The 13,514-nt window shown below is 30.9% G+C and overlaps 1 protein-coding gene across 1 annotated transcript in view; it reads right to left on the bottom strand.

Moving 5' to 3' along the window:
• LOC114327520 (rotatin) overlaps window positions 1–10,585 on the bottom strand; it is a 247,415-nt gene extending 236,830 nt beyond the window's left edge. The window contains exons 1-2 of the mRNA XM_050643983.1: window positions 10,389–10,585; window positions 2,595–2,782 (exon numbers count right to left, since the gene is read on the bottom strand). Of these exons, the coding sequence (XP_050499940.1) occupies window positions 2,595–2,782; window positions 10,389–10,431 (231 nt within the window). The 5' untranslated portion in view covers window positions 10,432–10,585. The remainder of the gene's footprint in view (window positions 1–2,594; window positions 2,783–10,388) is intronic.
• Window positions 10,586–13,514: the final 2,929 nt, after the last annotated feature.

Below are 13,514 nucleotides of genomic sequence, written 5' to 3'. Positions count from 1 at the left end.
TATTGATACTATCGAGAGAATACAACATAGATTCTTGAGATCATGTGCTTACTATACACAAACTATCATTGTCAATCACGATTATTCTTTTCTTGAACAACAGTTGTCCCTACCTCCACTTAAGGTACGCCGTGACATAGCAGGTGCTGTTTTCATTTTTAGGATCATAAATGGACTTATAGATTCTCCCAATCTTTTAAGTCAGATTAATTTTAATGTTCCTTATCAAGCTCTCCGTTACCATAATATGTTTAAAATACCTTTCCATAGAACATTGTATGGCGTTCACAACCCACTTGATAGGTATATGGGATTGTTAAATAATTACGAACTTGATTTATTTAATATAACTCTAAATCAATTAAAAAGATCTCTTGCTTTGTGATGTTATTTTTATACTCTTAAGTGTTATGTTTGTATGTTGTATATTTTTTTGTAGTCAATACTTATGTTATGTATTAATTTTTGTGACATATGAAATTTTTCAGTGTTTTTATACTTTTCTAATTCTCTATTTTTTAGATTAATTAAGTCATATTTAACACATTGAATTTATTATTACCTTTTGGAAATGTATTAATATTTAACTGTAATTTTTCTGTTAATGGGGTTATCCCGTATAATAAATAAATAAATAAATAAATAAACTCAACTGTAGCCTTAGGCTTTCTTAACATTATGCTTTTTGATTCATTCGCTTATGTTGGATAATAAAAAAGTTGGGTACTTTAACAACTAGCAACGTTCTTCATCATTACAAGGTGTTTCTAAATAAGTGCGACAAACTTTAAGAGCACACAGTAGCGATCAACAGGTAGCAACAAACGCGGTCCAAGATTGCGAAAGTTCTGCGAACTTTCAAAAGTGAGGCAACAGTGCGTCGGTAATTCGACACTGACAGTGACGTTTATACTATCAAAAATAATAATTTTTATACACATAGGCGCGAAATGTTGCCAAGTCAGTGACGTTCGATTTCTTGTTATAAAAAAATCGATTTTTAGTAGTTTCAACGTGACACAAAATCTAGGCACGGGATAAAAAAGTTTATTTGAAGAAAGTGTATTTTTTTGTCTTTCTTAATGGCGGTACAGGCTCCTTTTTCAATATTTTATTTAGTTAGAGAGTAATTTCCACATACTAACATATTTCTGAAATTGGGCTCTGTACCGCCATTCTTTATTATATTACGAATATGTGTGCCAAATATCTCGACAAAATATTCAAAATTAGAGCCGCAATCTTGGAACGCGTTTGTTGCTACCTGTCGATCGCCACTGTTTGCTCTTCATACCTCAACTGGTTTAAGAGCAATAAATGAATCGTCAGTTTGTAAGAAAAAATTCAACATCCCGTATCTCGGAAACGAAGCATTTGCGGACATATGTTTATAAAGCAAACAGTCTTTATTTTTTCATGCAGAATTACTCCTTAAAGTTTGTCGCACTTATTTAGAAACACCCTGTATTGATGAAGACCGTTGCTAGTTGTTAAAGTACCTAACTTTTTTATTATCCAACATAAGCGAATGAATCAAAAAGCATAATGTTAAGAAAGCCTAAGGCTACAGTTGAGTTTTAATTTCAATATTTTATATACGCTACAATATTCCACAGGGTGTTCCAAACTTTGAGGAAAAAACACACTATTATTGTTACACCGGGAATACAATGACACTTACCTGTTTAACAATAATGTTATTACATCGATATTCTTGAAGAATAAAGCTATAATAGATGTACTAAAAAAATCACTCAAATCGGACAACAGGTTTAGGAAATACGAGACATAAAAATGTCCCATTTTTAAGGCGGTGCGTTAATTTTGATGCTTAGTGTCTTTTAATATTTTTTATTGAAATTAAACACTTAAATATACTGAAAGTGCTTTTAAACAGTTTTTTTAATATTTTAGCACAAGTATGCATAGTTGTTTAACAAATATCGACATACAGTAGAACCCTGATTATCCGGGTGCGGATTATCCGTGCTGCGTATTATCCGTGTTATGATTTTCTATTACTCAAGTTGCGTTTTTGAGGTTTTATCAAAATAGCGTCATCGTAAATCACTTGACGGAAACTATATGACGAAAGAGAGACTCATAATGAAAGATTTATTTTTTTCTGTTATTTTTTATGGTAGGTACGTACATGTATTATACATAAGAAATACATGTTCGGATTATCCGTGCTTTTCAATTATCCGTGCCACCCTTCGGTCCCGACGAGCACGTATAATCGGGGTTCTACTGTATACACATAAATACTTGTATTTACATAAGACACAACAGAAAGATCTATATCTCGTTTTCAACTAGGAGGAGTGATTCAAATTTACCACTTTGTAATGCTTGTTTGTAATTGGTCCAACCGCAGGCTAATTTACTCCACCAAATTATGAAATTTTGACAAAATCGGCATTTAAAATTGTGGCAATAAAATCGGTTAATTAAGTTATATCGGTGCTTTCTGTTATTCCTTTAATTTTTAGTCTGTATTTAAAGAACAAGCAACACCACCGCTATATTTTGTGTGATCTCTACATAACTACAACAATTAGGTGCTCAATAGCACCGAAAGTTGCTTTAATTACCTCTAAAATGCGTTTAAGTAACACTAAAACCGTTTCTTCTTGACTACTAGGTTCAAGTAAGAACCATTTAAGCAACTTATTAAGCAATTCCTTACATCTGGCCAAGTCATTGTCGAATACAACTCCATTGTCTAGTTTTGAAATAATATTCTTAAGGGCTCTTTCTCTGATTTCTTGAATTTTGTGTCCTAAAAATTAAATAAAATTCATCACATAAGCTTTACACAAAAAATTTAAAAAAATCATTTTTAAAATGCTTATAAAACTATTTTTAAATGAATCCTAAATACTTATGGAGGTAAGAATAAAATGGAATAAATATAGGTCTCATAGCTAATCTATCTTCTTCTTCAGTATCTACAAGAACATTGGCAACTACATTAGCTCATTTTATCCCAGAGAACAGCAGATCTCGCTAGTGGCGCAAACCTCCCCTACATACGACGACACTATAATACTCAAAGTTTTCAATTCTGCCTATGTGATTGAATTGAAAAGTGGGCAAAATCTCATCTTTAGGGCCAATTCCATATGTCAACCATCCATTTTGTTCCAAGGGTGTGGGTTTTACGGCCCTTTTTATTTGGTTTCTGTTTTTCGGGCTCATCCCCAAAGCCAAAACTCCCAAAAATTTCAAAAATTGAATTCCAACCTATGAGGCTTCCGATAGTATTGTTCAATACCTTTGGAATGCAGGTCTAATTTTGGAAATCGGTTATACCACTCAAGAGTCACAGCGCTTAGAAATTTGACTCAATTTCTTTAAAAAGGAGTAAATATTTGTGGCTGTGTGGGTATGTGTATGGAAAAGTTACACCGAACTGGGTTTTTTTTCTGTTTCAAGAGAGGCTCGGGCCGATTCAGAACCAGTGTAGTTTGTGACTTTCGACCACCCATAAGCCAAGTATAATACTGGTCAAATCACCAAGTATGATCAAATCCATTTCATATGAAAAAACGGTTTTTCAAGCTCATTAAATCCTATAATACCTTTAGATACTATATTTGACCTTGAGTGCATCAGATACTAGTTGTCAATATCTTTCAAACACGTGTTTATTGATAAAAATCGGTTATACCATTTAGAAGTTATTGAGCTCCAAAATTATAATCCACTTAAGTATTATAGCCGAAATGGTCTAGTGGTTACGATGTTAAACTTGATCGGGCAACCAATGTGAATTTAAACATTACTCAATCTATAACATATTCTGATTGTTAAAATATGAGAAAATGAGACAGTAACTGTTAACATATGGGGTGAAGAGAAAGGAAAATTGGAATTCTGCACATGCCTCCATTCTTAAAAGTTGATCTAAAGTTGATCAAATAATTACAGATGTAACAAATACATAATTAGCAGATAATGGGGAAAGTTTTGCTAGAGTAATCATTTACCTCCATTAATTGAGACAGCACTCAAAGACGGAGATAGCTTAATTACAGAAAAAAAGAAATTAGATCAATATAAAGGACAGAAAAATACTGAAAAGATATGCTAACTAACAATGATAACTAATTTGATACCAACAATAGTTCACTGGTAGATAGCTTTGAGGAATATTCCCTTCAATAGACCAATACTTGCTTTCGTGTTTCAAAAACGAATTATTAAATTTTCAGTTAGTGTTTAAAAATTATAAATCCATAATTACAGTTTTTATTTATGTTATTGATCATACGTTTTTAGAAACAATTGTTTTAAATTATTTGTTTTATATGAGTTGAGGGTGTTCAAATAATTATCATAAAATAATCTATTTGTTATAACACAGAACAAACATTTGGTAAAAGTAAAACAAACAGATTAAGACTTCTGTACACTTTTTCAAGAGCAAAGATAAGACAGGAATTAAAAACAACTATGAAATTATTATCTTTGGAAATCACCAGGAGGGAGAAACAAGAAGCAAATAGACCACATAATAATATTGAATATAAATGAAATTGAATATAAAACAAACAGTATCACAACAAACTGGAGAGTCATCCGAACAAACATGGAAGGATTTTAAAGAAGTAATGATGATGGAGGTGATACAGCACAAGAAATAATCGGATTAAAAAGACAAAATAAAAAATGAATAACTAGAGATACTCTACTACTGATAGAAGAAAGAAAACAAATCAAAGAAGAAATTCTACAAGAGGATCCGAAGAAGGGAGGGCACTTGAAAGGAAATACAAGGCAAAAAATGCAGAAGTAAAAAAAAACAAGCCAGAAAAGATAAAAGAAAGTATATAAATGTGAAGAGAAAGCAGTGAAATAAAATGAGTTATGAACACAATATACAATCATACAAAACATAACAGGAAAAGTACAACGAAATATATGAGAAGTAAAGGATAAACAAGGAAACAGAATAAAAAATGAAAAAAAAATAATACAAAGATGGAAGGAATACTTTGAAGAGATAATATATGCTAAACATGAAATATCTCAAATCATAGAAGATGAAGTAGAATCACCAGAGCTTTAAGTGAATATTGGAGAAATTGCAAGGGAACAAATTGGAAACACCCTAAAACTTCTAAAAAATGGCAAAGTCGACAATATACCTATTGACCTAATAAAAGCAGACACCGAGCAATCAGTAGAAATGCTTCATACACTTTTGAAGAAAATATGAACGGACGAAGAATTACCAAAGGAGTGGAAGGAGGGGTTGATTATAAAAATACCCAAAAAAGGAAACCTGAGTAGATACAACAATTGGCATGCAATAACACTACTAAGCTCCACATTCAAAGTGCTGACCAAAATCATATTAGAAAGATTGAAGCCTGAATTAGATAAAAACTAAGAAGCAACCAAGCAGGCTTCTGTGCCAAACGTTCCACCATTGACCACATTTGCACCCTTAGAATTAGCTTGGAACAAACAAATGAATGGAATAAAGATATATATATATATATATATATATATATATATATATATATATATATATATATATATATATATAAAAACATGAGATGTAGATCCTTGAAACACACTCAGTGATCAAAGGATCCAAGGTTAATGGTTTGACGACCACTCGTACGAAATCAAACAGATTCTATTCGAAAAATTTTTCCCAACCCGAAATGGTGGATGTGTGAATTGTTCGTAAGGGGATTTTTCCACATTCTCTATTTCATCTGTTTGATATATATATATATATATATATATATATATATATATATATATATATATATATATATATATAGATGTATACATTTGACCATGTAAATAATGTACAGATGTGGAAAATCTTAAGATTATATGGAATACCACTAAAAATCATAAACTTTATTAAACTCTTCTAAGAAGGATACAAAGCCAAACTGGAACATTCAGGTGAAGTAACAGAAGAAATATCCATAGAAAGTGAAGTCAAACAGGGTTGTGTACTATCCCCTACCCTATTCCTTATTATGACAGATTTGGTAATGAAAAAAGTAATTGATAATCAAACAGGCATCAGATGGAACCTATTCAAACAGTTAGAAGATCTCAAATTTACAGATGATATCTGCCTGATAAGTGAATACCGAAATCATAAAATATGCAAGCAAAAATTGACAGATTATCACAGTACTCCGACACAATTGGACTCCGAATAAACACAGAGAAAACCAAACATTTAAAAAATAATAACCATCCAAATAATAAAATAATGATAAATGGTAAAAAAGTAGAAGAAGTAGACAAGTTCACATATCTGGGATCAGTCATGGAAGGAGCGGGGTGTAAAAAGGATATACAGAACAGAGGCGCAACATGCACTCAACACTTTAAACAGAATTTGGCAAACAAACAAAATATCGGAAACAACAAAAATTAAAATCTTTAATTTATTTATTTCTTTATTTATTTATACTGCTCATTTACAGCAATGATGCCAATTATAAATGCACAGTTGGTCAATACAAGGTAATAAGAACATACAATAATTTATACAATACAATAAAACAAATACATGTTAAAACAATAAATAAGGGTATCACAGTTTATGTAGCATACTACTCTTTTTCATATTATATAGGTCAAGGTCTTCACTCACGATAAAATCGTTCATTGCCATTAAGCAGTTTGCCATGGGGGAGTTTGCATATTCTGTAGTTATTTTAAATAAAGTGTGTCTACATCTAAGTCTTTGGTCTGGTACATTAAAATTTATAAATGAAAGAGTCGTAGGAGAATCTATGATTTGGTAAACTATATTAAATATGAAAATGATTTGAGCATTTCTACGTCTTTCGCTCAATAACACAGTGTTAAAAAGCATTCTCTGCAAGTTATAGGAAACCTTAAAAGGATAAATCCCAAATTTCCTCAGATATAAAGACCTCAAAAATTTCTTCTGAATCCTCTCTATCATATCACCATGTGATATGGTGGAGGGACTCCATATGGTACAACAATATTCGAGTTTTGACCTCACATATGCATTAAAAAGCTTAACTGTAGGATATGTATCTTAGGATAAAGCCTAACTGTCTATAGCAATCATTAGTTTGAGAATGTGCTCATTGAAGGAGAAGTTGCTAGTGAATAACACCCCTAGATCTCTGATTTTTGTTAACCTTTCAAGTTTTACTTCGTTAATAAAATAATCTGTTCTTATGATTTCTCGCTTTCTAGAAAAAGTCAATAGTTTACATTTTGACTCATTTAAGTTCAAATCATTATTTTTACAGAATGTGGATATACCTCGAATATCTTGTTGTAAATTAATACAGTCCTGTTCGTTTTTTATTGTAAGAAATAATTTTAAATCGTCTGCAAATAGAAGAAACTTGGCAAATTTTATATAATCTGTGATGTCATTTATGAACATAACAAAAAGTAAAGGCCCAAGGATGGAACCTTGCGGTACACCTGACCAGGTCATAAAACTGTCTGAGTAGCAGTTCCCAAATTTGACTACATTAGTACGGTTGGTAAGGTAAGATTCAAAAAATTTTATAAGCTTGTCAGAAAGTGCATATGACCTCAGTTTTTTTAATAGTACTGAATGATTTACTCTATCAAAGGCTTTTGCTAAATCAGTAAAGATAACATCAACTTGAGAATTATTTATGGATGAAGCAATATAGTGACTGAAAATGCACAGAGTTGTTTGAGTTGATTTTTTGTTTATGAAACCATGTTGTTCTTCCATTAAAGTTTTTGAAACATGAGTATACAGTCTATTGTACATAATTTTTTCCAAGATTTTTGAAAGAGAAGGCAATACTGTTATACGATGATGATTTGATATTAAACTTAATAGTTGCATTAAAAGTATACTACTCTCTACGGAGCAGAAACATCGAACAAGACGAAAATATAATTAAAAAACTGCAAACTTTTTAAACAAATCTGTAAGAAAAATGTAGAAATAATATTTGAAGATTTCTATTAATGTTAACTTAAAGAAATACACAATAATATGTTTCATTTAATTTGTATAAATGGATTATAAAGCGTTTTTATGAAGCACATTTGTTTGGAACACACTGTAACTGTAATCGAATGAAGGTGATATTTTGGCATAAATTGCTAACATTTATTTGACAGTTGCGGTGATGACACTTCAAATTTGTTTTTATTCTTTACTATACGCTATGAGCTTGTACGTAGAGGGGATATTGATAAAATCGCGAGCGCCAGTAGTGACAAGTCTGTAAACGTTTACCGGAAATTTGACACAAATGTCAAAGTGATTAATTTAAAATTAAAATTAAAAACATTAATTATAAAAAATATTAGCTCGCCAAAGCTGCGGTATATATTTTTACCTTAAATATACTTACGTTTTAAATACTGAATTTACGTTTTTTAATGTTCCGTATTGTAATTATAAATTAATATTAGCGCCATCTACACGATATATGTGAAAGTAGCCGAAGTAAAAAATTAATATTTCATCAATAGAACGTCAAAATGATTAGCAAAATCTTTAAAAAATCTATTACAATTTAATTACTTTTTAGCGTTGTAAATATTAAGCGATAACAATTAAATAATAAATTTAAAAATTACCGGTGAAAGTTGAATAGTAATCCACTAGGATCGACACCAGCGAAGCTCAGAGCGTATAAGTATTTCTTTTAAATTTTTACTGTTTTTATTATTTAATTTAACGTAAGATTATAACTTAATTCTTGTTTTCTATTTCTAAAGTTTTTATATACAGGGTGTCCCGAAAAGATTGGTCATAAATTATACCACAGATTCTGGGGTCAAAAATAGGTTGATTAAACCTCACTTACCTATATACAATAGTGCACACAAAAAAAGTTACAGCCCTTTAAAGTTACAAAATGAAAATGGATTTTTTTTAATATATCGAAAACTTCTAGAGGTTTTTTATTGAAAATGGACATGAGGAATCTTTATGGTAGCAGAATCTTAAAAAAAAATTATAGTGAAATTTGTGTACCCCATAAAAATTTTATGGGGGTTTGGTTCCCTTAAACCCCCCCAAACTTTTATGTATGTTCCATTTAAATTATTATTGTGGCACCATTAGTTAAACACAATATTTTTAAAACTTTTTTGCCTCTTAGTACTTTTTTCATAAGGCAGTGTTTATCGAGATATTTTGAATATTTGTCGAATCCACCACCTATTTGTATATGGTTAAGTATGATTATAGACACCTGTTAATAATCTGAAAATTTATTTATAACTTAAATTTTTTGGTATATTTTGAAAAAGAAGCCACATCTCGATAAAAGTTGACTTATCAAAAAAAGACTAAGAGACAAAAAAGTTTTAAAAACACTGTGTTTAACTAATGGTACCACAAGAATAGTTTAATTGGAACGTACACAAACATTTGGGGGGTTTAAAGGAACAAAACCCCCATAAATTTTTTATGTAAATTTAGTAAAAAAGTAGCCGCATCTCGATAAAAACTGGCTTATCCAAAAAATCCTAAGAGGCAAAAAAGTTTTAAAAACGTTGTGTTCAACTAATGGTACCACAATAATGAATTAATTGGAACGTACACAAAAGTTTGGGGGGGTTCAAGGGAACAAAATCCCCATAAATTTTTTATGGGGTGGAAAAATTTCACTATAATTTGGTTTTAAGGTGGGCCTGTCATAAGAATGATACATGCCCGTTTTCAATAAAAAATCTTTGAGAGTTTTCGACATATTGAAAAAAATCGATTTTCATTTTGTAACTTCAAAGGGCTGTAACTTTTTTTATGAGCACATTTGTACTAAGGTAAGTTAAGTTCAACCGAACTATTTTTGACCCCAGAATGTGTGGTATAATTTATGACCATTCTTTTCGGGACACCCTGTATTTATATTGAATATTAATTTGTTTTGTTGTGATATATCAAAATATCCACTTGGCAATAATTATGTGATATATTTGATTTAAAATGAATTCAAGAATTTTTTGTAGTTGGGCAACAATGTCGACTTAGATCTCCGATGTAGATAATGGCGTGCAGCAACAGTAAGTATATTAGAGGGACTATAGCAAGACAAGCAATACCAACTAGAGGGGAAAAGAAAGAGAGGAAGACCAGACAACAGCTGAAACGAACAATGACGAGAGAACACTAAAAAATTGGACTAAGATGGGGTGAAGTTAAAAAGAGAGCAAAAATAGAAGAAAATGAAGGGAACTAGTACACAGTTTATCCAGAGAATAAAAACAAAACACAATGCGCTGTCCCGGCTAGACAGCAATCTTGCACTTTTGGCCAAGAAACACATAAGCGATGATATATGCATGCAAAAATAAAAAGTGGTGAATATAAGCAGTTTTTTAATTATTATTGCGATAATATTGTTGTTTGTACTTACCTAGTTTTTCTATATGATTTGAGTTAATAAATTTGTCTCCCATAATATACACATACTTAGAATTATATTTAAATCGTATTGTATTTTGTTATTGAAGATGAAGCAACGAAGATGAAGACTGAAGACGTTTTCTTTAAAATGTAAACAAATTTTGTAAGTTGAAGTTTGTTTGAACTTGAATAGTTGAAGGGTTATGTTATATGTCAGTTTTATGGTTTTTAGTTGTATTGCGCAGTCTCCTTAGACAGTAGTGTCAATTCGTTTTACTTCATTGGTCAATTCAAATATTTGAATTCTACAGTTGGCTGGTATAAAACTTAGGCGTGAAGCGTGAAGTTAGGGGTATATATGGTTGAGATGTAGTGATGTTGATTATAGTTACTTTCGAGTATTCGTTACAAATCGTTACTTTCGTATAAAGTAATCATTTACAGTATTCGTTACTTTGATTACTATGATTACTTTTGTTACTTTTGTATTTGGGTACCGGTAATCATATCGAGATTCGAGAATCGTATTTCTCAGTAGGTAACCCAGGGCTGCTTTATCCATTAGGCAATATAGGCAGTTGCCTAGGGCGGCAAATTATGAGAGGGCGGCAAAAATACTATACAAAAAATAGTTGTATATAAAAATTGAAATCGAATAACATTTAAGTACATAGTACATCCATCAATGCAATATAAGTGGGCATTCATTTCTAGAAAACAAATTGCATTTTCTTAACACTATTCATTCAAAAAGGACAGAAGTTGTAAATTTAGGGATTATTGGGCCGTCGGCAGCACCGCAAAGGCAGCGGACGCACTGTTCTATAATTTTTTTAAACTCAATCCTTTTAGGTTATTCGTGGTTAAAAATTTGCCATTTTCATTGAAAAATGCCGCCTTTTCGGACGGTTTTTTGCGAATACCTTAAAAATTATGCATCTATCGAAAAAAACTATATAAAACATTTTTGTAGCTTATGAAAAATCAAAGAGATTCGTTCCTTCATAAGTCTTCTAGTGATAACATAAAAAGAGATATGGTAGGTGAAAAGACATTTTTTTGTGCATGCCCAAATTGGTGTGTTCAACTTAACAGAAAAATGGTGGATTTTAAGGGTATAATGCTATCAATATCTTTTGTAAGTACTGCCTGAAAAGACCTTTAAAACGACCGCAATGTTAAATTTCGATTACATTCAAACTAAGCGAGATATGGTGCAACAAAAAAGGATGACTAATTTATTTTAAGATAAAATGCGAAGTATATATATTTTAACCCCTCATCCACCATATTTAAATGCATCGTTTTGCTTCTACAATACCTTTTACTATAGTGTTATTTCTATGTTCAACAAGTTGGACGGGTTTAAAATGTATGGTTTTTGAAAAAAATAAGATCAAATTATAGAGAGCATTTTTAAACTTTTTTAAAAATCTTCCTTTTTCTTAATGTAAATCGAAAATGATAATGAGATATAGTAATGAAAAAAAAAATAAAATTGTTATCTAAAAGAAAATCTACATTTTTGTAAGGTATGTTTTTACGTATCTCTTATCATTTTCGAATTACATGGAGAAAAAGGAAGATTTTTAAGGAAATTTAAAAGTGTACTCTATAATTTGATCTTATTCTTTTCAAAAACCATTCATTTTAAACCCGTCCAACTTTTTGAATATAGAAATAATACTATAGTAGAAGCTATTGTAGAAGGAAAACGATGCATTTAAATTCTGGTGGATGAGGGGTTAAATACACTTTTTTTTTTCTATATTTATATATACTATTTCTTATTTTATACTCATTTTTCCTTAAAATACATTAGTCATAAGTTTTTTTGCACCATATCTCGCTTAGTTTGAATGTAACCGACATTTAACAGTTCTCGTTTTAAAGGTCTTTTCAAGCGCTACAAAAGGTATTCGTAGCTTTATACCCCTAAAATCGACCATTTCTCTGTTATTTTAAGTTGAATACACCGATTTGAGCATGCACCAAAAAAAATCTTTTTTCACCTACCATCTCTTTTTTTTTATTAAAACTAGAAGATTTATGAAAAAATGAATCTCTCTGATTTTTCATAAACTACAAAAATGTTTTATATAGTTTTTTTCGTTAGATGCACAATTTTTATGGTATTCCCAAAAAACAGTCTCCGAAAAGTGTCATTTTTCAATGAAAATGGCAAATTTTTAACCACGAATAACTCAAAAAGTATTAAGTTTTCAAAAAAATTTATAAAACAGTTTTTGCTTAGAATTAGGTTCTCAGGTCACTTCCGGTGTTAATTTGATAAAAAAAAATTCCACCCCTAAGTTAAAAGCGCCATAGGATATAGGGTAGACTTTTTCTTGAGCTATTCCCTACTTACAGTGAAAATATCAAGTAAATTGATGCAGTAGGATGGAATTCGGAGCCAAATACCCTCACTGACGGCACTAATAGATACCTACATCATTCATACATGAATGCATTCACTTAAAGGGTCATTTGGATACCACAATAAAATCACCAATCACCAATAATTTACATATCTAAATATTTAAAAAAAGAGGGGATAGAAAGATATATTCCCTAATTTTGATATTGCTTTGAGCATTTATTTGTGCCTCCCAGTTGCCAACCAACGTGTCCGCTGAAAGGTCATTTTCGAAAATGTCAAGAATTGAAAATAGTCATGAAAATAATTTCCGATCAAGTATGACGCAAGGATGTCTTAACAATTTGTCGATTTTTTCCATAAAAAGTGACGTAACAAAGGCGATAGATTATGACATTATAGATGATTTTTGCAAAGAAAAATCAAGAAAGAAATCTGATGTGATCGAACTGGAATGACAATTTTTATGTATTCTTATTTTGGTACATGCTTGAAGGGCGGCTACTAGAGAATTGCCTAGGGCGTCAATTGACCTAAACGCGGCCCTGAGTAGGTAGGTATTTTGTATAGCTATTCTGATTAAGGGACAAAAATGATTTGATTACTATGATTACTTTTGTTAGGTACTTTTGTATTTTGTAACGAAGTACCTAATCATAATAATCAAAGAAGATACAATAGTCGTTACTCGCTCTGATACGATTGGTAAGTACGAAGTAACGAAGTAATCAGAGTAATCAAAGTAACGATTAGCCTCTC

Source organism: Diabrotica virgifera, chromosome 2 (assembly GCF_917563875.1).
Source record: "Diabrotica virgifera virgifera chromosome 2, PGI_DIABVI_V3a".
Classification (NCBI taxonomy): domain Eukaryota; kingdom Metazoa; phylum Arthropoda; class Insecta; order Coleoptera; family Chrysomelidae; genus Diabrotica; species Diabrotica virgifera.
Note: the sequence above shows the minus strand (reverse complement) of the source record. Positions and strands in the feature narration are given on the sequence as shown.